The 23,481-nt window shown below is 40.0% G+C and overlaps 1 protein-coding gene across 5 annotated transcripts in view; it reads right to left on the bottom strand.

Moving 5' to 3' along the window:
• Nucleotides 1–23,480, bottom strand: part of fyco1b (FYVE and coiled-coil domain autophagy adaptor 1b) — a 28,688-nt gene extending 5,208 nt beyond the window's left edge. Inside the window, exons 1-15 of one of the 5 annotated variants that reach the window (XM_026149663.2) lie at nt 22,166–23,480; nt 21,509–21,589; nt 20,416–20,522; nt 19,278–19,403; nt 17,836–17,942; nt 14,675–14,818; nt 13,244–13,340; nt 10,693–13,137; nt 9,276–9,368; nt 7,901–8,019; nt 7,350–7,517; nt 6,158–6,298; nt 4,627–4,835; nt 4,338–4,479; nt 2,001–2,099 (exon numbers count right to left, since the gene is read on the bottom strand). In XM_026149663.2, coding sequence (XP_026005448.2) covers nt 2,001–2,099; nt 4,338–4,479; nt 4,627–4,835; nt 6,158–6,298; nt 7,350–7,517; nt 7,901–8,019; nt 9,276–9,368; nt 10,693–13,137; nt 13,244–13,340; nt 14,675–14,818; nt 17,836–17,942; nt 19,278–19,403; nt 20,416–20,522; nt 21,509–21,566 — 4,055 coding nt within the window. In that variant the 5' untranslated portion in view covers nt 21,567–21,589; nt 22,166–23,480. Of the gene's footprint in view, nt 1–2,000; nt 2,106–4,337; nt 4,480–4,626; nt 4,836–6,157; nt 6,299–7,349; nt 7,518–7,900; nt 8,020–9,275; nt 9,369–10,692; nt 13,138–13,243; nt 13,341–14,674; nt 14,819–17,835; nt 17,943–19,046; nt 19,222–19,277; nt 19,404–20,415; nt 20,523–21,508; nt 21,590–22,042 lie in introns of those variants that run through there. The other 4 variants (XM_026149664.2, XM_026149662.2, XM_026149661.2 and 1 more) reach the window with 4 other exon arrangements.
• Nucleotide 23,481: the final 1 nt, after the last annotated feature.

Here is a 23,481-nt window from a genome sequence, read left to right as displayed (position 1 = left end):
TCTTCAAAGTTCTCACTGATGGAAGGAGGTTTTGGCTCAAAATCTCACGATACATGGCCCCATTCATTCTGTCCTTAACACGGATCAGTCGTCCTGTCCCCTTGGCAGAAAAACAGCCCCATAGCATGATGTTTCCGCCCCCATGCTTCACAGTAGGTATGGTGTTCTTGGGATGCAACTCGGTATTCTTCTTCCTCCAAACACGACGAGTTGAGTTTATACCAAAAAGTTCTACTTTGGTTTCATCTGACCACATGACATTCTCCCAATCCTCTGCTGTATCATCCATGTGCTCTCTGGCAAACTTCAGACGGGCCTGGACATGCACTGGCTTCAGCAGCAGAACACGTCTGGCACTGCGGGATTTGATTCCCTGCCGTTGTAGTGTGTTACTGATGGTGACCTTTGTTACTTTGGTCCCAGCTCTCTGCAGGTCATTCACCAGGTCCCCCCGTGTGGTTCTGGGATCTTTGCTCACCGTTCTCATGATCATTTTGACCCCACGGGATGAGATCTTGCGTGGAGCCCCAGATCGAGGGAGATTATCAGTGGTCTTGTATGTCTTCCATTTTCTGATGATTGCTCCCACAGTTGATTTTTTCACACCAAGCTGCTTGCCTATTGTAGATTCACTCTTCCCAGTCTGGTGCAGGTCTACAATACTTTTCCTGGTGTCCTTCGAGTCTGACTGTTTGAGGCTGTGGACAGGTGTCTTTTATACAGATGATGAGTTCAAACAGGTGCCATTCATACAGGTAACGAGTGGGGGACAGAAAAGCTTCTTACAGAAGACGTTACAGGTCTGTGAGAGCCAGAGATTTTCCTTGTTTGAGGTGACCAAATACTTATTTTCCACCCTAATTTACGAATAAATTCTTTACAAATCCTACCATGTGGATTCATGGATTTTTTTTTCACATTCTGTCTCTCACAGTTGAAGTGTACCTCTGGTGCAAATTACTGACCTCTGTCATCATTTTAGGTGGGGGAACTTGCACAATCGGTGGCTGACTAAATACTTTTTTGCCCCACTGTGTATACTACTTATCAATTTTATTGGTCTTCTGTTACCAGGCAAAATGTTTTTGGCCGCATGAAAAAAAAAAGATGCATTAGCCACATGTCAGTATAAGCTGCAGTGTTCACAGTGTGGGAAAAAAGTAGCGGCTTATGACCCAAAAACTACGGTATGTTGAAGATTTCTGCAGAATTCCATAAATCTCTGTAGAGCTGAAAAGATTGACGTGCAAAAACACAAGCTCACATTGCAACATTTCTTTTCTGATTAAAAAGGAATTTGAAAAAGTTATCTTGGAAATGAGAAACGTCTGAAATCCTACAGACCAAACCTTCATTGATCAGCTGTCAGATCGATTGATAACAAGAAGAATAATACTAGCAGTGTGCGGCTAGCAAGCAACCTTGAGCTGCTCACCCCTTGTGGTGATGAGAAAATGATTACAAAAGTCTGGAATTTCACTTCACTCTTTTTGAATCATTTTAATCTTGACTGGTTCCATCTGACGCTCACTGAGTGGCATAAATCATCTCGTTATATGACTCGCTTTAGACCATGTTTACACGTTTGAAGTAGTGCATTCCCTGAATCTATAAATAGACTGTTTCCCTTTAAAATGTTGAAATTCAAAGTCCTGTTTACAGTTTTCGACCTTATCAAAGGTGTGTTCTTTAACACTGTAACTGAAAAACAGTGCTAACAGCAGAAAGTTTCCACACAGCCTGAACAAACCAGCTCCAGGTTACACCAGAAGTGAAACTGTGGATCTGCAACATGTACTGCACAATATTTAGAGAAGTTGATAACCCCCAAACCAGATTTGCTTCATTTTTCAGTTCCCTTTTAGAATGTAGTTCAACACTTTTATCACAAAAAGACAAGAGAAACTTCTTCTGAAAATTAGAAACCCAAACAAAACATTTGACCTCACAAAATGCAACTACACTTGTGGCTTTCAGGTGTAACTTTCACAGAAACTTACGTCAGTTCTCCAGATTTCAGCAGGCAGATCTCTGCGTCCTGTACCGCAGCGCTGAGGTCGTCAGTATCCTCTGATGTGACGTCTCCCGCACTGGCACTGCTGTTTCTAATCAAAACGGCATTTATATTTCAGATCAACACATACTTTACGGCTCATTATTCAAGCATTTTTTGAAGCTTACAAAAACACTAGACTGAATACATGTATGAGACTGAGCAGCAGTCTTGAGCTTCCCCTTCTTTCATTATATTTTGCTAAACAAATGAAAATTATTGTAAGAAGGGCATATGTGGGAGGCAATATTTAAGAAAATCAGAACAGTTATTACAATAAAAACACTGAATTTTGGAAGCAGTTGATTCACAGTCTTGTAGACATCTAAAGCATCAAGAAATATATCTACCAAAGCCTCATCGGGCAAGTTTTGATCATTTAAAAACAAAATCTATTTAATAAAAAAAACTCACTAGTTTTTCAAGTTTTACAAAATTGTTTCAGTTTATATAATCCAGTGTTTTTAATTTTAATCAGACGTCTAGTTTTTATTTTTATGGTAGTTTACTGAAATGTAGTTTCAGTTAGTTATAATAACCATGGCAGCAACTGATAGAATCATGCGCTCACACAAATTGAAAGTCGATATTTGTTTTTCTTTCTTTCTTCCCCCCTTTCTCACCGTCTCTTCTCCCCTCTGTTTTTCTTTCTCTCCCTCTCTTTCTTTCATTCTTTCTCCCTGTCCTATCCCCCAGTCATGTCTGTCCCGTTTGTAACAACCGAAAATAAAATAAAATAAATACATAATTATAATAAAGGTCAATCAAATGGACCAATATGGCAAGGCCATGATGATCCACATGGTAAAATAAATCCGCTTGGCATCTTTTTTGGCCTTAAGACAACAATTCTGATGGCTAAAGATCCAAACGGGACAAAAAAAAACAAAAAAACAAAAACAAAGTTGATATTTGGTATGAGCACCTTTATTCTTCAGCACAGCCTGGCAAGTTTTCTTGTGATCTCTTTAAGCAGTCATCATAGAACCATAGAGAAGCCTGTAGAAGTACACCAGTACTTCTACAGGCTTCTTGAAGTGCATTCAAAGCTCTTCTTTGGATGTTTCTACCTTTTGTTTTGTTTTTGGGCGATCGTGGCTCAAGAGTTGGGAATTTGCCTTGTAATTGGAAGGCTGCCGGTTCGAGCCCCGGCTTGGACAGTTTCGATCGTTGTGTCCTTGGGCAAGACACTTCACCCCTTGTCTACTGGTGGTGGTCAGAGGGCCCGGTGGCGCCAGTGTCCGGCAGCCTCGCCTCTGTCAGTGTGCCCAGGGTGGCTGTGGCTACAATGTAGCTTGCCATCACCAGTGTGTGAATGTGTGAGTGAATGGGTGGGTGACTGGATGTGGATGCGCTTTGGGGTCCTTAGGGACTAGTAAAGCGCTATACAAATACAGGCCATTTACCATTTCTGTCGAGATGATGCCACACTGTTTCAATAATAATGTTGATGTCCAGTCTCTGGGGAGGACAGTGATCGTCTAACTGGCATTGTGTTTGGGATGAACGCTGTTGCCAAGCTATAAATTCCAGATGGCATTGCATGGTGGATCAAAATCCGATGGTACAAGTTTTCTGTTATGTGTAGTCACAACACTGGTTCATCCTTCGAGTTAGGTGACTTTCTTGAATTACTCATAGATCAGTGTTGACTGGCTTGAATTTGTTAAACAAAGCAAAAAAGAACATTCTTCTGAAAATGATCCAGTAAAATGACTGGAGTGGGAAGAAGTAAAAAAGCTGCCAATGTCCAAAGAAAAACTGAAAAAAAAAAAACAATAACGGGAAAATCGGACTGCTTGGAAGAAAAATATGAAGAACTGAGGAGTGGCTCAAGACTTTTGCACATTACTTAAATACATTTAAAAACAACAATAAAAGCCAAATAAATTAACAATAAAATCCTCAAGAATAGAGACCTCAAGTACAAGTAATAGCTTATTGACTTCACATACCAAAGACGCCAACGTACTGCTAAAGAAGTACAAATCTATGTCTTAGAGCATATGTCATTTGTTTTGGGATATGCAAATGTGTTAAATATAAAATTGTAATTATATTCCGGGGTAAGTGAATTTTTCAATAATCACTTTAGCAGTCATGCTTATTTCTGGCTGCTTCTGATTAATCTGGAGCACACTAAGTAGACTGTTTCAGAGGAGGCATGTTGCAAAGGACAGGTGCAAATAGAAAATCTGTTTTGGTGGCTGTTATTAATCTGCCATGCAGTGTCTGATAATCCTGTTGCTTACTATATCTGTCCATCTGTGTGTGAGATACTTACAGTTGTGCTGCCCCCTGCTGTCCATGTCCAGGCGAGCAAGCGGGGACAAAAGACAGGGATTCACTGTCGTACGCCCCAATCACTTCTTCATCTGTGATAATGTCAAAAACACCATCGTCCAGTTTCTCATCTCCACCTGCTCCTAGAAGATAAACATCATATTCACCATAGATCTTTATTGTTAGCTCTTACTGTAGTGTGTATATCACTACCGTGTCCCCAATATAAATTAAATATGTAAATATTTTATCCTTTGACACATTAATCCAGTGAGTGTGTAGGAGACTACCTGAAACACCGCTTACAGCCAGGCCAGCCTGCAGAAAGCGCCTAAATGGTGTTCCCAGTGTGCTGTGAGTCACTTCTTCCTGCGGGTGGCGCTCAACTACTGCACTGTGCTGGTTGTAACAGTCCTTACAGCAGCGCTCTCTGTTGCCACCCTGCTGGGTGCTCACTGTGTTGCTGCAACAGTAGTAGCAGAAAGGACGACCACACAGCCTAGAATAAGGCAAAAAGATTGAGACAGAGCGTGTTAGTGCAACTCGCTGTGAAATGTTCACTGGAGAGAATTGACCTGTGCGTTGTAGTTCCTTTTATGTGAAGTATAGATTTGCACAAAAAGAAATGAAACTATCAAAGGTAAAAAAAGGGCATTAAAAAACAGAAGACGTGTAAAAATGTAACTTGTAGGACTTGATAGTTCCTTAGTTTTCAGCCTTCATCTCTGGGTAGTCAGCAGTTTTTGATCTAAAACCCTAAAGCAGTGCTATGGGACAAAACATGTGACTCATAACAGCCACTTCAGAGGTGGAGTGGATAAACAGGAAAAAAGCTCAATTGAATGACCTATGAGTAAAGCTTGAGCACTACTGATGTAAGGTAAAAGTAAAGGAAGAGCATTTAGGCATGTAAATGTGGTTAAGACGACCTGCTGAAGCTCCAACAGAGCATCAGAACAGGGAAGAAAGCTTTAAGTGGCGTTGAACTTGATCGTGTTGTTGGTGCAAGACAGGCTCGTGTGAGTGTTTAAGAAACTGCTGATCTACTGGAATACTCCCACACACCCATCTGTAGGGTTTACAGACAATGGCTTTAAAAAGAGGAAATCTACAATGAGCAACAGTTCTGAGTAACAGTGCCTTGCCAGAGGTCAGAGCTGAATAGTAACGCTGCTTCAAGCTGATAGGAAAGCAACCACTTGTTACTACCAGTTTATGCAGAAGACCATCTCTGAATTTAGAACACACCGAATGTTGAAAAGGACGGATTGCATCACCAGAAGATTGTACCGAGTGTCACTCCTATCAGCTCAGGAAACGTCCCGCAAGTTCTCAAATTAGTGCCATGAAGGTTTGAGGCAACTATGAAGGCAAAAGAGGGTCCAACCGGGTACCCGACAAGGTGTACATTTGCTGAATTGAGAGTGATGCATTTGTGAGGGATACCATTCAGTGGTAGAACAGAGTGTATCTGAATAATGATCACAAAGCTTCATGAGGCACAAAGAGTTCTGTATCATAGTCACTTTGACTTTGTCTTCACTTCCCTCAGGTCACTGAGGGTCACGGTCATGCATTATCATATCCTACACATGTGTGCATGTTTTGAATAAGCACAGTCTTTTGCAGAACTAAGTTTGTAGAAGTGCTTTGCAATGCTCAATGTAAACCAAGTGAGGAATGTGTGAGAAAACAGTTATCACACAACCACAGTGTAAACACGCAGTGAATGACCTCAGAGTGTTGAGAAGCTGTGAAAGAAATGAGTGTGCTTTTACTGGTTGGTGCTTCCAAGCAGTTTCTGTTTTGATGGACCATCACCTGCAGCTGTACTTGCGGAACCACCAGCTGAACTGAGTGTGGCAGCCCAGACAGTAGTTAACGTCCCTCTCCGACTCCTCATCCCGCAGCTTCTGCTCAAACTCCAGAGCGTCTGACTTCTGCCAAAGGGCATCTTTCTCCCTGTAACAAGCACAAGCATATTTTTACACTTTTCAAAATCCGCCCTTCCAGTGTGGATGTCACGGTACCAGAAATTTAGATTATACTGATACCAGTAGAATGATTTTTGACAGCCAATTTGATACGGACTGTTCTTAAAGTTAAACTCCATTATTAGGAATGTTGGAGGCAGTTTATTTAAAATGCTAACATTATATTTTATGAGACAGACTGAAATGTGATGGTTGCAGAATAGCCTAACCAAAAGAAAAAGGTAAAAAAGAACTTAAGAATAAAAACAAAAACCCCCAGAAATGATTTTGTATTAAGCTAATCTGTGGAAAAAGAAAAGACGTTTATACCTGATGAGCTCAACTCATCAGTTCGACCTTGGAGAAGCTCACATTTTACAGTCTGGTCTCTTAGCTTAGCTTCGGTTTCCTGGAGCTTTTCAAGTAACTCTGCTTGGCTTTTCTGCGACGCTATAATGTTCTTCTCTAACTTTTCAGCTTTGGTAGTGAATGAATCCAGTTCCTGTTGAGTTGTGGCTAACTGTTTCTTCAGTGTGGACTGACTGCCGAGAAGCTCAGTATTCTCATGCTCCAGCTTCTTTAACTGAGCATCAGATTGCTCCCTTTGCATAAACGCCTTCTGAACCATCTCCTCCAATTTCAGGTTTTCATCTAAAAGCTTTTTCTCTCTGTCTTCCACACTCATCTTTGCAGCTTCTACTCTACTTCTGAAGTGCTTCTCAGACGCCTTCAAAGAAGCTAGCTGGTCTAACAGGGCAGCCCTGCTCTCAGTTAGCTCGGAAATGCTTACCTCACTTTTCCTAACCGTTTGGAGAAGCTTAGCATTTATTTCCATTAGACTGCTGAACTGTGTTTTGTCATCTGCAGTATTCTCTGATTGACTGCAAGATGTTATTTCATCATCAATAATTCGAGGGGCCACTGTTTCTTTCCCCACGTTTAGCTTATCTAACTGCTCCTCCAAATGTTTGATTCTTTCTGAACCCCCAGAAATGATTTTGTATTAAGCTAATCTGTGGAAAAAGAAAAGACGTTTATACCTGATGAGCTCCACAAGCCTTTCTTCCAAATTGATTTTGGTACGGTAAAGATCATCCAGTTCAGCAGCCATTTTCACGTCAAAGCTTTGTTTGTCCTGTGTGACTCTCCGTAGGTTTTCAGCCATCTCCTGACAGGCCCGCTGAGCAACTGCTAACGCCTCCTCAGATCTGCATATAGCACAAATACATGCTGACCAAAAAAACATGGAGGATCGAGCATCCATGCAGACCTTATCCCAGCTGTCACTAGGAAAGCAGGGTACACCCTAGAAAGGCTAACAGTCATCACAGAGCTAACACACAGAGACAAGCAATCATGCTCTCATTCACACCTACGGCCAAATTAGACTTGCCAATTAACCTAACATGGGTGTCTTTAGACTGTGTGACAAAGAGGGAGTACCCAGAGAGATTCGACTCCGTGCCACCAACACAGACAACGTGTATTTGGTTGTTTCTGGGCTAGACAGCTCACAACAGACAAGATTAAAAACTTTCATCAGGAGCTTTAATTTGGTCCAGAATGTGTGATTATGAATACAGTATCTCACCTTGATAAATTCCCTTTCAGATGGATTATCTCGTCTTCTTTCTGCTGGATGAGGTTTTCAGACTCGGCCATCTGGATGTTTGTCTCCTCAATCTGTTGGCAGTATCTCTGATTCTCAGCCTGCAATCAGCGCAGCAAAGCACAGCCTTATTTCTTTCTCTTTGTGAATTATGTTTGTGAATATAACATTATGGTTACTTCAATTGACAATATACAGAATGGAACTGCAATTTGTTTTCCCATTTATCAACCCCACACATGAAAATGCAGATCGAGCTGCGCAAGCTACACATGCGTTTTGTCACGCATCATCCTCCAGCGATGACTTTAGTGTGGTCAGTGTTAGACAGCAAAGAAGTTCCATTTCCACATGTAAAACCACTTCACTATGTGAATACTGTCAGCATGTTGACCACAACTAAAAATCTTCTTGCAAAATTAAACCAATGCGAGTTTCAGGTGGCTTTTATGACGATGAATAACAGACAAAGAGCCTTCAAAATAAATGTGGGAAAAAAATAACTATCTCAGGGAAGTTCTCTAAAATAATTAGAGATGTAAAATACAAAATGCTTCACATAAAGCAGTATTCAGAAGCTGTTTTCTTTGCATGAATTTCCCACTCAGGACCATAACCTGTTGGTTTTAATGGTCAAAAACCAACAGAAATTATTTTTAAGAGGAGTCTGTTTGTTGGTAGTTTGGCTCTTTAACTTTCTTCTTTAACCCAAGTGGAGGAGTTTAAGCATCTCGGGGTCTTGTTCACGAGTGATGGGAGAAGGGAGCGGGAGATCGACAGACGGATTGGTGCAGTGGCTGCAGCGATGCGGACGCTGTACCGGTCTGTTGTGGTGAAGAGAGAGCTGAGTGTAAAAGTGAAGCTCTCAATTTACCGGTCGATCTACGTCCATACCCTCACCTATGGCCACGAGCTGTGGGTAGTGACCGAAAGAACGAGATCGCAAATACAAGCGGCGGAAATGAGCTTCCTCCGAAGGGTGGCTGGCCTTTCCCTTAGAGATAGGGTAAGAAGTTCAGCCATTTGAGAGGGGCTCAGAGTAGAGCCGCTGCTCCTCCACATCAAAAGGAGCCAGCTGAGGTGGTTCAGGCATCTGACAAGGATGCCTCATGGGCGCGGTTTTCCGGGCATGTCCCACCGGGAGGAGGCCCCGGGGCAGACCCAGGACACGCTGGAGAGATTATATCTCTCGGCTGGCCTGGGAACGCCTTGGCTATGCTGGAGGAGGTGGCTGGGGAGAAGGAGGTCTGGGCTTCTGTGCTTGGGCTACTGCCCCCGCGACCCGGCCCCGGATAAGCAGAAGAAAATGGATGGACTTTCTGTTTACAACACCGTACTGAATTTTTTATCCTCTTACCTCTAGCCCCTTGAGGTTGTTCTCCAGGGCAACTACCTTCTCATGCTCAGTCTGGAGCTGCAATTTAACATCCTCTAACTCTTGAATCGTGCTCTAGATGGACAAAAAATAATCAGAAATTCATCATTAACGTTGAGCAGGGTATGTAGAAAACATATCTAGTTGCACTCTAGCCGAGTTGGTATAAATCTTTCTATACATTCTAGTTATTTTCAAAATCATGGCCTAAATATTTTAGTAGTAACAAAAAAGATGACTTGTTTATATTGCTCGTGTACAGTGCAGTGAGACTGTGCAACTTTTTCTAAAAGCACGTGTCTGCATCTTAGCAAGAGTTCAGTGGTATGGTTACTTATTCTCAGGACTGCAGATGAAATTATTTGAGAATATGGGAATGCGTTTGTATTTCTCTGTAATAACCAGTGATTTTCCCCGATAACCAGGTGCAGGTTCTGTCGCTCACCTCACTATATTAAAAAGTGGAATCATCAAACAGCTCTGTAAATTGCTGTACAATTTGAGGATAATATTATTTCAAAGAAAAGTGTAGGCAGCAGATAAAAACTTCCACGAACTGACATAGAATTTGTGGAATTTCTGGCAGTTTTACAAAAACGCAAAGCGTGAAAATCTCCTCTAGTGCCGGGGAGGCTTTCACATGTAAATGAAAGTGCAGTACAAATGCAAATTGGGACCACTGCTCCAAAAGTAACACCTTTTTTCTCAAATGTCCTGACTCCATTTAAGATCTTGTATGCTATACTTAGATCAGGCTTCATTTATGTATGTACTCATGACTGAAACTTGAATAATCTGCTTTATATTTCCAAACACATGATGCTGAATGACATTATGTGGCAATACTCATATGCAAATGCAGCACGTAGCAGGGGTTTCAATGTCATTTTTGTTGAGTGCTCAACTTTAGCGTCATTTCAGCTCATCGTGTAAGATCTGAATTTTTGTAAACGACCAGACTCGAGATAAAAGTGCACAAGAGGGTCAGTCTGTACTAATATTTCAGTTATATATCAAAGCAGGAGCAAAGAGATGGTCAGAAAAAGGAAAAAATAAATAAATACCTGCTTTATTTCCTTCTTTAACTTAAGTAACTCTATACCAGCACTGATGGGTTGCGACATATTCATTAAGAAGAACACATGAACAATGCCAACCAACCATAATCACAGCTTACAAGGACAAGACTGATGCACAATCCTAAATTTGCATTAAAAGAATGAGCTCAAAAGTTAACATTAAAAAGAAACCTGTAATTTCGCTAACAGATTTCTTTCAAAAAATTAAGCTGCGTAAAACTGTTTTTCAGTTTATAAGAAACAGTTTTGTTTACAAGGAAGTATGTCATAAACGGGAAGACAACAGTAACTTTGTACATGTATACTTTACTCTGCCTGACCTGGAGCTGGCTTTCATGGCTCACAGCTTCACTGCTGAGCTGCAACTGCAGTTGTTGATTCTCTTCCTGGTTCATCTCCCGCACAGCTTCGACTTCCTGTTGGGCCTCCCTCAACTGTTTCTCCAGTTTCTTCTTGGATGCCATCAAATTCTCAGTGTTTGGGAGCTGACTGTGGAGCTCCTGGTTCTCCTTGCGCAGCTGCTCCATGCAGGCATTCAGCCTTCCTGCTTCCTGAGCCGCCTCCTCCTCCAGCTCCTGCAGCTTTGTTGACTGACCCTCCCAGCGCAGCCGAGCCTCCTCGTTCTCAGCGGTCAGCATGCACACGTGCACGCCTAGTTCTGCGGTCTCTGTGTTGGCTCTGTGAAGGGCCTCCCTTGATTCACTGTTCTCCAGACACAAAGCATTGTAACGCATCTTAAGCTTATCAAGCTCCTCTCTAGAGGCCGTCACCTCTGCAGCAAGACCGGCTCGAGCCTGTGCCTCGCCATCTCGCTCACGAATAAGAGCCTCCTCACGCTCGCGAGATCTAAGAATTTCATCCACATGCCGGCGGTTTAGTTCCTCCACTTGGGCCTTCAGTTGTTCTACTAAAACACGAAGGTCTTCTCTGGAGGCTTCTGTCACCTCCTGCAGGGCCTGAGCTTTCATCCTCTCCTCATTTCCTGCCAGGAGTTGTGCCCTAAGCTCCACCACCTCTTCCTGGAGCCTGGTTACCTCTCTCACGTTGACTTCCAGTTGTGCCTCAGCTATAACCAGCCTGAATGGGGCCTCTTTGGATTCCACTGAGGAAGTCTGGTGCTCACTGTGAAGCTTTTGCATTTTTTCGTTGCTCTCTGCGGCTCCTTTTTCATCATGCAGCAGCTCCCCACTCCTGCTTTCTAGCTCATCAGTTCGACCTTGGAGAAGCTCACATTTTACAGTCTGGTCTCTTAGCTTAGCTTCGGTTTCCTGGAGCTTTTCAAGTAACTCTGCTTGGCTTTTCTGCGACGCTATAATGTTCTTCTCTAACTTTTCAGCTTTGGTAGTGAATGAATCCAGTTCCTGTTGAGTTGTGGCTAACTGTTTCTTCAGTGTGGACTGACTGCCGAGAAGCTCAGTATTCTCATGCTCCAGCTTCTTTAACTGAGCATCAGATTGCTCCCTTTGCATAAACGCCTTCTGAACCATCTCCTCCAATTTCAGGTTTTCATCTAAAAGCTTTTTCTCTCTGTCTTCCACACTCATCTTTGCAGCTTCTACTCTACTTCTGAAGTGCTTCTCAGACGCCTTCAAAGAAGCTAGCTGGTCTAACAGGGCAGCCCTGCTCTCAGTTAGCTCGGAAATGCTTACCTCACTTTTCCTAACCGTTTGGAGAAGCTTAGCATTTATTTCCATTAGACTGCTGAACTGTGTTTTGTCATCTGCAGTATTCTCTGATTGACTGCAAGATGTTATTTCATCATCAATAATTCGAGGGGCCACTGTTTCTTTCCCCACGTTTAGCTTATCTAACTGCTCCTCCAAATGTTTGATTCTTTCTGAACTCGCAGCTAGCTCTTTCTCTCTGCTTTTAAGCGTTTTTCTTAAATCCAAGCTCAGACTCTCAAGTTCCTCATTCTGGCTGCTACTGAGACTACACTGCTTCTCTACCTCCTCCCTCTCTTCCTGGAGCATTTTTCTCAGTTCCTCCGCCTGCCTTTCCCTGCATTCCAGTGAGGCCTGCAGGTCCTGAAGCTGTGCTCTCAAATTCCCTGTCTCTTTCTCTTTCAAAGTCAATGCCCCCTGAATTCGACCAACCGCACTCTGGAGCTCCTCTAACCGCATGAGCGCTGCCTCCCGTTCGTCATCAGCTCCAGCTTTTACTTCAGCTAGCCTCTCCTTAGCATTCTTCAATTCTTCTTCCCTGAGTTTTAGTTGCTGCGACAGACATTCACAGTGCCTCGCCGTGTCCTCAGCCTCTCTCTTAGCCTCCAGCCTCCCCTCCTCTGCAGACTTGAGTTTATCCAGGAGTTCCTGGATTTTCCAGGCTGATTCACTGTAACTAGCAGTTTGTTGGCCCCTTTCTTTAAGAGCCTCATCTAACTTAGAAAGAAGCTCCATATTTTTGTTCTCAGCAGTTGTGAGTCTATCTTGAAGTTCACTTCTTATCGGTTCCCTGCAGGTTTGATAGTGATTAACTCTTTCTTCACTGTATGTTTCTGGGTTACTTTGGACTGCTGTAGATGTCGAATTGGCAGACTTCTGAGCTGACAACTGTTCTTGAAGGTGTTTTACAATATCTTTCAGCTCCGCAGCCTCCTTGCCTAACTCCTGAACCCGCACCAAAAGCTCCTGCTGTCTGAGCTCGGACTGGTCAAGCTCAATGCGCAGATTCTCTGCAATGCTGCAGGAAGAAGGTTCCCCCAGTTCTCCCAGTTCATCAAGACCACTGTGGCTCAAGTCTGGGACTGGAAGGAACTCCTGACCCTGTTCAGTGCATGGAAAAAGAGAGAGCAAAGGTCAGGTGCATTAAACATTAGTCACATTTAACCAGAAAATTGTGGGAAATACTGATATAACAGTTTTTGTGTACCTGTGAGTGTGAATAACTGCTAACCAGACTGTTCACACTAGAGCAGCGACTCGGGGGTTTCCAAAGGTAAGCTGAGGAGCCAGATCCTAATGTTCGCCTTTGTTAATGAGACACCAAATATTAGGGTCACATAATGACAAACAGTGAAAATGCTTTATTTTAAAGTTCTGCTAATTTTCTGTAATATATACCAGAAAGAACTGTATTATTTAGAAATGGTTAACAGGAAGTAAAAACCACACCTATATACAATACACATACCAAGAACATGCCAAGATTTTAAAGAACCCAAGAAAATATGCAATATTTACAGAGTATAACTGAGGTCATTTTAAAAAACTCTTAGTTCTTCATTTTAAAAGGAACTATTTTGCCTAATTTTACTGTGGGAGCCCACACTCAGTGGCATTTAATTCTGTAGAAAAGATTAACATAAAAAACGAAAAAAATCCCATAGACTGCCATAAAGTCTACTTTTAGATGAGATTAGTTCATTCGATGAAATGAGAAAAGTTAATTTAATTTTAGCAGTATGTTAAATGGACGAACAGATTTGAAATGTAGTCCAGCTTTTATGCTTTTCTTGTTAGTGGGGAAAATATGAGTCAATTTACACAAATACAAGCAAGGAAGTCACTCAGACGTTACACATTTCTTCTCTGGAATTAGAAAGTGATGATTTCATGCTACTCATTGGAAATAGAATTGACAACCGCAGCAAATTCTTTTTAAGAATTTCTTAAAAAGAGTGCAGGACTCTACTGTCTTTTCTAATAGCTTGTAAAAATAGTAATAACAATACATTTTATTTATAGGCACCTTTAAAAACCCTCAAGGTCACCTTACATTATTTCAGCAAAATAAAAACATAAAGTAAACAAATAAAATCACAACTATAAAACTAATTGAGGTAACAATAGACTAAGACCAAGTTATAATGAAGGGTTTGCAGTTCTGAACAGATTGAGTCGTGATTTAAATGTAGAGGGCATTTATAGTCCGGAGATCTGGTGAAAGTGCACTCTATATGTATGTAAGATCACACAAATACGGAGGCGCAAGGTTATGAAAGTATTGCTTGAATTTATTGCAACGAAGTTGAAAGTTTTGACAAAGCTGCTGATAGAAGAAACAATGATCCAAGTTCACACACTGTCAGCAACCACACACACACACACACACACACACACACCTACGCACACACGAGCAATACAGCAAAAAGACAGAACTGTGAATGTGCAGGGAGATAAGATAATTAGGTGTTAACTTCAAGTTGTGAAAAACCCAGTACGCTTTCACCACAATTCAACATTTGCAAAAAAATAATGTGTTCAGTCTAGATATTTAGTCTCTTACACCTTACATGTTTTCCAGGTTGAAGAATTATGTGTTATAAAGTTTTTTAGTCTTCTATTGTTCATACATACATACCTTGCAAATTTTGGCCAATCTGCATCAAGGTCATAACCTCTGGCTGCCACATCAAATTGGATCTGGTTGAGTTCATAAAGATTGTTGATTATGTCTCCAGTCAGGTGAGACTTGAGGAAAGGACTCCGGGCATAATACCAGTCACTTTATCGGAAGAATAGAAAAAAAAGTTGAAAAAACAACTCACAAAATGAAAGTCAGAGAATTTCAACTAGTAAAAACAGAAACATTCAGAAAAAATACATTTAAAGGTATGATATACATCACAGACATTGGCATACAAAGCTAATATTCAAATTAAAGCTTTCCCTTTATGCCCACAACTTGTCAATAGAAACAATGGCAGTAAAAAACAGCTTTAAATAGCACTATAAAGCAATACTGTCACCTTGTTGTTGTTAACCTTGTTAAACGTGACAAGATATTTTATCTTTATATCTTTATACCGTACCTTTTACATAATGACAATACACATCACACTTTTAATAATAATTGTTTCCAAGTTATAAGACTTCTTGTTAATTTTCAACCAGTAACTCATTAAGTTACCCATGAACACCTTGGTGAAAGTAACGCAAATTTTAAATTTCTTGTTAACATGACTCTACACAAAGTTGCATTAAAATCCATTCAACGCTTATACATTCAAATTCAACAATGTATTAGTTAAATAAACAGCAGCCTCAGTGGAGGCATGTGGAGGAACCATACACACAATAGCCTGGCACCTCCCCATTATGCTGGTCAAGAACTTGGTCACACACTGCTGTGGGATGGTTCTTTGACCAGAAGTTGTTACAAGTTCACCAGTGTGGTTGTGTCGGTCAATCTGTCACAAACAGCATGCTCAAGCTTAAAACAAGTCTCAGTAGTTGCTGCTCAACCCCCAAATATATTTTCCTCCCAAATTTGGCACTGTGGAAAGGGAAACCAAAAAAATAAAATAAAATGTATTTATTTATATCAACCAAATATCAATATCCTTGCTATTCCTTTTCCTTGCTCTATCAACAATAATAAACACTCCCTCATATACTGAAAAACAGAAGACATTTTGCGCTATCTAGAGAACAGAGAAATAAAGGTTTCAAAGATTTAAAAAATAATTCAGACATAAAATGAAGACATAAAGTAATGAGGCTACCCTTTCTGAGAACGCTTTAATTGTTTAAATAAAACAACTGTCAGCATGTTTGCAGTGTAAATCTGATGGCACAGATTTACACTGCAATCTGTGTAAATCTGTGATGGCACAGATTTACACAGAGCCTATAGACTTACATAAGCTGAGTCTATAGGCTCAGCTTATGTAAGACAAGTTGGCTTGTCTTACATAAGCTGAGCCTATAGACTGAAAACAGGGAAAGTTTTTACTGAAGTATTCAAAGTCTTGAAATTTAAAAAAAAGAAAAGAAAAACTATTTCTAGGCACTATTTCTAAGCGCACTCAGTCCAGCACCAAAGGTCGTATGAAATGGTATTTTGTTTTTTTCATAGTTCATATTGGGAAAAATGCTTTTGCACCCCAGAGGTGAAGAATTATTTGCTCAAACATAGAAGCTGCCACCCACCACCAAAACACCAAACCTGTTTCAGGTCCATTCCTGAGGTTCCTCATTCCAGTGTGTTTGCTAACTACGCTGAATCTCTACTGAATGTAAAATACTTACAAAACCCACTGTGTTTAAATATAAGTTAAATATTTTCTCTTTCATACTGCCAAACATGGCCCATTAGACTGCGTCTAATTTGTACAGCGCTTCCTTTATTTGCAAAAGGCACAGATACTGCATCTCTGGTTTTTAAGATGAGCTATATTTTTTTTAACTCATTTCTTTATTTGTTAATTACTTATTACTTAAACCTGCATTTTGTTATTTGCATTTTTATTTTCTTTACATTTTGAATATTGTTTATGTGAAGAGAAACTTGCAAACTAAGCATGTCATTGGTGTAAACTGCTGTGTTTAGTTTTACTATGCGTGGAGAATAAACTACTTCTTTTTTTCCTTAACGCAAAAATAAAACTGACATTTTGATTTGAGAAAAGACAGGAACTGAGCAGTGCTACAAAGGTCTATGGTCAAGTTTTTTTTTGGTTGCTGTGATTTCAGTCGAAAAGGAGAAATAGGACATAAAAAAGGAAGGGAGAATCACACTTCCTAAGAACATCCAAAACAAAGCAGTACAGTATGCCTGGAGTAAAACACACATCTTGGCAACAGTTTTCAAACTGTCATAGTCAGGAACTGTAAAATGTATCAATTTATCTTCAATAACAAGTACTCTTTGATGAATTAGGACATTTAGAGATAAACCACTGTTCATGTTGCATGTAGCCATGAAGGAAATGCATGCAGTCAACAGAATTACACATTCTAATTAGCTTTGATTAATCGGTTAGTCCAGGGAAATACTTTAAGCTTCCATTATTAAATTATGTTTTCCTAATTTTGTTTTGTCAGTTTTGTGTAAATAATTTCTTCTTTTCAGATAAGTGGAGATTAAACCTTTACTGCAGTCATTTGCGCAATGTCAGCTTTATCACTGCCCAGTATCCAGAATTTTGTCATTTCACAACTTGCAGCATAGAATACATTAAAGCTGACCTTTTAGATTTCAATATCATCAGCTACCATGAAAACAATAGTATTTATGAATTTAAGCCTAAGTGTGCATCGAAACGGGTTTAATATTCTCACTAAACTGAACTGTCATGGAACATGTCCATAGATCTCAATGTTTAAGTCAGGCATTCAATCTGATATCATGTTTTTTTCTTCTTAAAGCAGACATGAAACATACCATCGGGTCCTGCTTGCATAAACTGATACAGACTTAAAACTAGATTTTAAAAATAAGTGTTTAAAGTTACAGATTTTGGGGCATGTTTAGCGCTACCTTGTCCAAGTACAGAAAATGACATCACTAGGAAGTGATCACAGAAGCAACTGCTCAATGTAACTAAAGCACATAATATCCACTTTAAAATGTAAAATAGTGTTACAGATAGTGTTTCCAGTTTCTATCATTTACAGAATGCTTTTGCCCATAACACTAAGACTAAAAATAATCATCTAATTATTTTTAGTCTTAAATGTTACGATATTTCGATGCGTTAAGTGAACATTAGATTAATCTGAGCTGATGTGTCCTCTCACCTTGTGACCTTCAGATTCATAAAACATTGCTGCAGTGTGTCAGCAAGACGCTGGTGAACGAGCGAGTAGCGGATGAAAGCCCTTCCTTTCCCCAGTGATGTCTTCAACTGAGGACACACAAAAATAGACTCTTTTGTCATAAACATGCACAACACTGGCAAACTCAATCCAAGGTGGACTAACCTCCACTGTTTTTCTTATCTAACTTGTTAAATAGGTCAGACGTCAGTTTCTACTTCCTAAAATATTATTGTATAAAGCATTAAAAGGAAACTGTTAAGACTTTTAAAAATAAGACTACAGCTCTTTTGCCATTTTTGAGGTTAGTAAATGTAAAATCTGTTCATCGCAGACTTTAAGGATCAAAGTTTTAGTTGTCTTCAGCAACAGTCTTGGCCATTTCAATTTAACATGGAAATGTTTAATTCTACTGCATAAATCACAGTTCAGCTTAAAGATATCTAAATTTAAAGATGATCACCATATAGAGAATAGATGTACAATGTTATTTCTAAGCCTAGACTCTCCAATGCATTGGCAGATGGAGGGATTTAAGTAAGATAAGAGACACAGATACACCAGACAGACACCAGCTGGAGACGTCTTTATGTCTCTGACCAATGGACAGCAAATAAAAACAGTAAAAGAAGAGAAAAAAAAATAATAATGTTTTAGGTTTTCAGAGTGCCAAAGGTTTTTAATTATTAATTATCAGTCAGATGTTATTGACTAGACTGTGTGACTTCTGAAAATAAACACGCTGACCCATTTAAACCCCACCCCTCCCCCCTCAAAAAAACTTTAAACCACAGATCTGTCTTCCTTATGTTATCAAATCAAGGATTACTTAACAGCAAAAAAATATTAACAGGCTTGTGATAAACAATTACAAAAATAGTTTAAAAATAGATGATAAGTCAAAAATTATCTGGCACATAATTCAGTACCCTAAAATTATCATCTATAAAAGTGGGTACCCAACGTCTATTGGAATGCAGGAAAATAACCATGAAATATGCAGATAATGAACGTAGTCATAGCTGTTGCCTTTACAAATAGAACAACATAACTTGTAAATGCTAATAACCAATACACAAAGAACACTTTGATCACTTAACCACCAAATATTACTAACAGTTCAACAGGAAACCAATTCATTACAATACAAACTAGGACCAAATCATGAATAGTTATTGAAGTATGAGGCTCACCAGTGTGAATTTCCAGGACAAAAAGTGAGGAGGAAACAGTACAGGTGGCATAAGTGTAAGATAGCATGTGAATTAGCAGCGTTGAGCCTTAGTGCACCTGATTGGTCGGAATATTAGTTACATGGTTATACGGTCACTGTCTGTATACATGTGCGCATGTGTTTCACGCCATGGAAGGGCTGAGGCACGAAGGGTGACTAAGTGTACGCGTGTGCTGCAGAGGAGGATTACCTCAGGGATGGACTTAACGAAACGGATGCCATCGTTAGCTCCCTTGATCTTAATCAGGCAGTCGCAGAAGTAATCCCAGTAGTCTTTTCTCTGGCCAAGAAAGGTTGTCTTCTCTTTTTGGTCAAACTAAGAGACACAAAGGACACAAAATTATTGCATTCATAAACAACGTGCTCTGTAATGTGGACTGTACTACATCACCGTGGTGACTGAGTTGCTAGTGTTTAGTAGTTGTTAATGTAATTCAAGAAGATTAAGGGAAAGAAAAAGACATAGTTGAGCTACACAAATGTGTATTTTCTTCAACTTGGACTTTACAAGAACAGCTCAAGCACATTAAAGAAATTACTCACTGGTATCAGGACTCATAACCTTTAAATACAGGAAGGCTTGTGAGATGAGTCTTGTGAAATGTTTCATTTTAAGAGTTCATAACTTAAGAACACTAGTCTACAGCACTCCCAATAGTACTGACAAGTCATGTTTGACCAGGCTTCTGTTACATGCAGGTAAATAGTTCTGTGTTTTTTTTTTTTTGCAAGCAGAAATGGATCTCTTTGCTCAGAAATCCACTGGCTACACCGGGATACCCTTAAAATTAGCCACTTCCACCAGAAGCTAATGGTGTATTCACACTAGGCAATCTATACAATCCTGGAGAGTATTTACTGAGTGTGATCGCATCGTGCCATACTCTGGTGTGATTATCCTTACTGTGCCTTGATCTGGTTGAGAAAGAGCGGGGCCCAAGGTTTAGGTCAACTGGATCGGGTAAAGCATGCACATAGTTTGATGGCTAGACATGCCTCAGGAACTGTCTTTCTAGTAACGGCTCCAGCAGAAATAGCTTTTGCTAAGCAATTAACAAATATGTTCAAGACAATGTGTGACCACTTCCCCAGTTATGCAGAAAAACGCATAAAATTGTGAAACCACAAAAGAAAGAATGAATGAAATAAAGGGAAAAGCAAGCATTAGATGGAAGTGCTGAGATGCTATGATTAACTGATGCGTTCTCTGGCTCAGATCCATTAAGGGCTATGTGAGCACATACGATAAAGGAAGAGTGTGTGGGGGGAGTGGTAGGTACTTATGGTTTAATTTACCCAATGCTACTCTCTTTGATATGGCGACATACCTGCAGCAGGTATTCTAGTTTGTAGAAGAACTTGTGCAGGTTGGCGAAGTCGTCCGTTATGGGTTCACCACACTCCCTGTGTTCCTTACTTAACTCTATCACTGCATCTACATTTTAAAAAAGAAGAACAAGAGCATTATTAACCCAAACACAAATATGTGATTTTGTGTAGATAGATTTTTTTTTTTGTCCCAGAATATTTTTGTGACATTTAAACCAAGCAGCCACGTCACTCAAGCCATAGACAGGTGGAGTGAATACCTTTGGTCGTGTCACTATAATACCGTGTTTGGCCGGGAAATCTTGGGTCATGTGGACACTACCAAGACACACCTTAAACATAATTGCAAAAGAAGAATATTCCCCAAGATAGTGATCTCCCACAGCAAAATTATGAGACACACCAAAAAAAACTGATCCTAGTATGTTGACTTAGCCTCTAAACTTAATGGGATGTACAGAAACATGACCTATTTACAGTATGGAGGCCCAAGTAGGGTTTGGATACTGAAAAGCTTTTAAAGGACTTTACTGTAATTGATTATTTTTTATGTTTTCTGTGAGGAAAAAAAGGAATCTTGCACAGTTATTTTTAATGTGACTGCTTTGTTTCTTTTTCTTAATCTGAACACACAGTGTTGATATACAGTATGAAAAAAGGTTCTGTACATATCAGGTGTGCAAAAACTCAAACTCTTCAGCTATGAATAAAGTACATGAAAAGCTCGGTGACACCGAATTTAGACCAACTGCACAAAATTGGACCCTTAACTGATTCCCTATTCTTGCACCCCAGGACATTCCCAAACGAGCTGCCAAAACAGCTCAGACAGGTCATAGCTTTTTTGGTGGCAGGTGGAGACTTGACACAGTATTTGTCTGGTGATGCTGGTAAATGCTGTAACTGGTTAGTGTATAGTTCATCTGGTAAAACAAACAAACAAACAAATAAACATTTACATATAAAAAAAATCTTTGGCTGATGTAAATATTGCAGAATCCTTTGGACAAGACACCTGATGCATATTGCATGATATTGTATCTACTGTAATGCACATATGGGGTTTGCTGTATGTGTGGAGAGCTTGATTACCATGCAGATCTCTGATTATCCTCTGCAACTGTTTATCCCCAACTGAGGTGGAGGCCATTGTAGGGATGTACTCAGGCAATTCTTCACAGAGGGATAAAAAAGGGAAATTCAAGTTATCTAGCACGTCATCACGAGTTCTCCAGAACACACACACACACACACACACACACACACACACACACACACACACACACACACACACACACACACAGAAAACACTCGGAGGTAAACAGTGCAGTCCTAAATTAGTTCCTCCTGCTGTAAAGTAGGAGGTTCATGAAGGCTCTGGTGGCTGTAAAACGAAGTAACAGTAAAGTTAACAAAATTTAACTGCATGTACAAAGGAACAACGACAGGTCACAATTTGTCGCTACATCGTCTTTGTCAGAGCGCACTGGGACAAGATTTGTCTAGATTTATCCACCGTCGCCATGACGAGCCAATAAAGTTGACTCCTATCACTTTAAAATGCAACAAACCGCGACATAAACATCGATTTGTCAAAACAGTGAGCGCTACAGGATGGACATGCACCTGCTCTCAGCGACTCGTTTCCTGGTTTATTTCATCTACATTTCTGTCGCTAATCATCCTACTTTGGTTGTAAATAAGGATAAAGACTTCGTTGTTGAATAAATCACAATACAAAACACGTACTTGATGTATAAAATTGTCCGGACTGTCCAGTTTATCAGTGGTATAGCAGAAACTTGCTGCCGGTGAGGGGCGGGCTCTGGAAATGATTGACGGCTGACTAACCACGGTGTATGGCCGAGGTCTGTTCACGTTTGGTTGAGACACACCATAAACAGAAAGCTGAAAACATGATATGTTTATATGACACGGAATACACATGATAGATAAAATAAATGCAAGGTAAAATAGAAAGCTGAATACAGTCTAATACTGGATATACACGATACAATATATAAAATAAATACAACGTAAAACCGTTTAAGAGTTCAAATTCATAATAGAAAGTAAAAAATTAGTGCAGGGTATTTAAAACCAGTTGTTAGAATTCAAAAACGTAAGAACTTGTTGGCTGCTTAAATAAAGGGACCATTTCACGTAAAAAAAATAAAATAAAATAAATAAATAAAAACAAGCTAAATAAAAGAATTACAAAACAACTGACTGACATTAAATATCTGGGGTACACAAAGAGGTCTGAATCTGAATTTATTTAGAAAAAAAAGCTCTTGTTGTTAGTTTAGCAGTCTCATAAGGATAAAAATACCAAAGTGACCACAGACATATGCCCTCAAACAAGCACGCACAAAATCAGTGTGCATTTATTCACATTATTGACTTTTCTGTTCTAGTTATTGCTCAGACTTTTCTTAACACTCAGCATCTGGGTAGGTAGGTTAAATAACAGCCATGAAGTGACATCAAATGTAATTTGTGTTTACTAAGGGTTACATATTAATAAATTAGACACATACTTCTTTCCATCCATCCATCCATTATCTTCCGATTATCTGATTATCATGGTCGCGAGGAGGCTGGAGCCCGTCCCAGCTACAGTAGGAGGACAGGGAGGCTACACCCTGGACAGGTCGCCAGTCTCACGCAGGGCTAACAGACAGACAGACAAACATTCACATTCTCATTCTCACTATTCTTACATGGGCAATTTAGAATCATCCGGCTAAGGCAGCAGCACTTCCTGAATGTCTATTTATTGTAAAAGGACTACCTTTGATGCATTGGAAAACTGATTTGATATCTCTTCCCTATCGGCTCTTTTCATTGTCTTTGGTTTATCTGCAGTAATGAAAGTTTCTCAATAAACAGTTACAGGTAGAACACAGATTTACAAATGAAATCTGTACACACCACTAAGTGTTTTCAGTTACAGGGAACATGTTTTCATCACATGTGAAACACAAGTCCCACAATCACTGCTTATTGGATGAACTGAAAAAAATGCGTAGTTTCTGTTCACCTTTGTGATATTCAAAACCACT

Source organism: Astatotilapia calliptera, chromosome 18 (assembly GCF_964374335.1).
Source record: "Astatotilapia calliptera chromosome 18, fAstCal68.1, whole genome shotgun sequence".
Taxonomy (NCBI): Eukaryota; Metazoa; Chordata; class Actinopteri; order Cichliformes; family Cichlidae; genus Astatotilapia; species Astatotilapia calliptera.
This window is presented reverse-complemented; position numbering and strand designations above follow the sequence as displayed.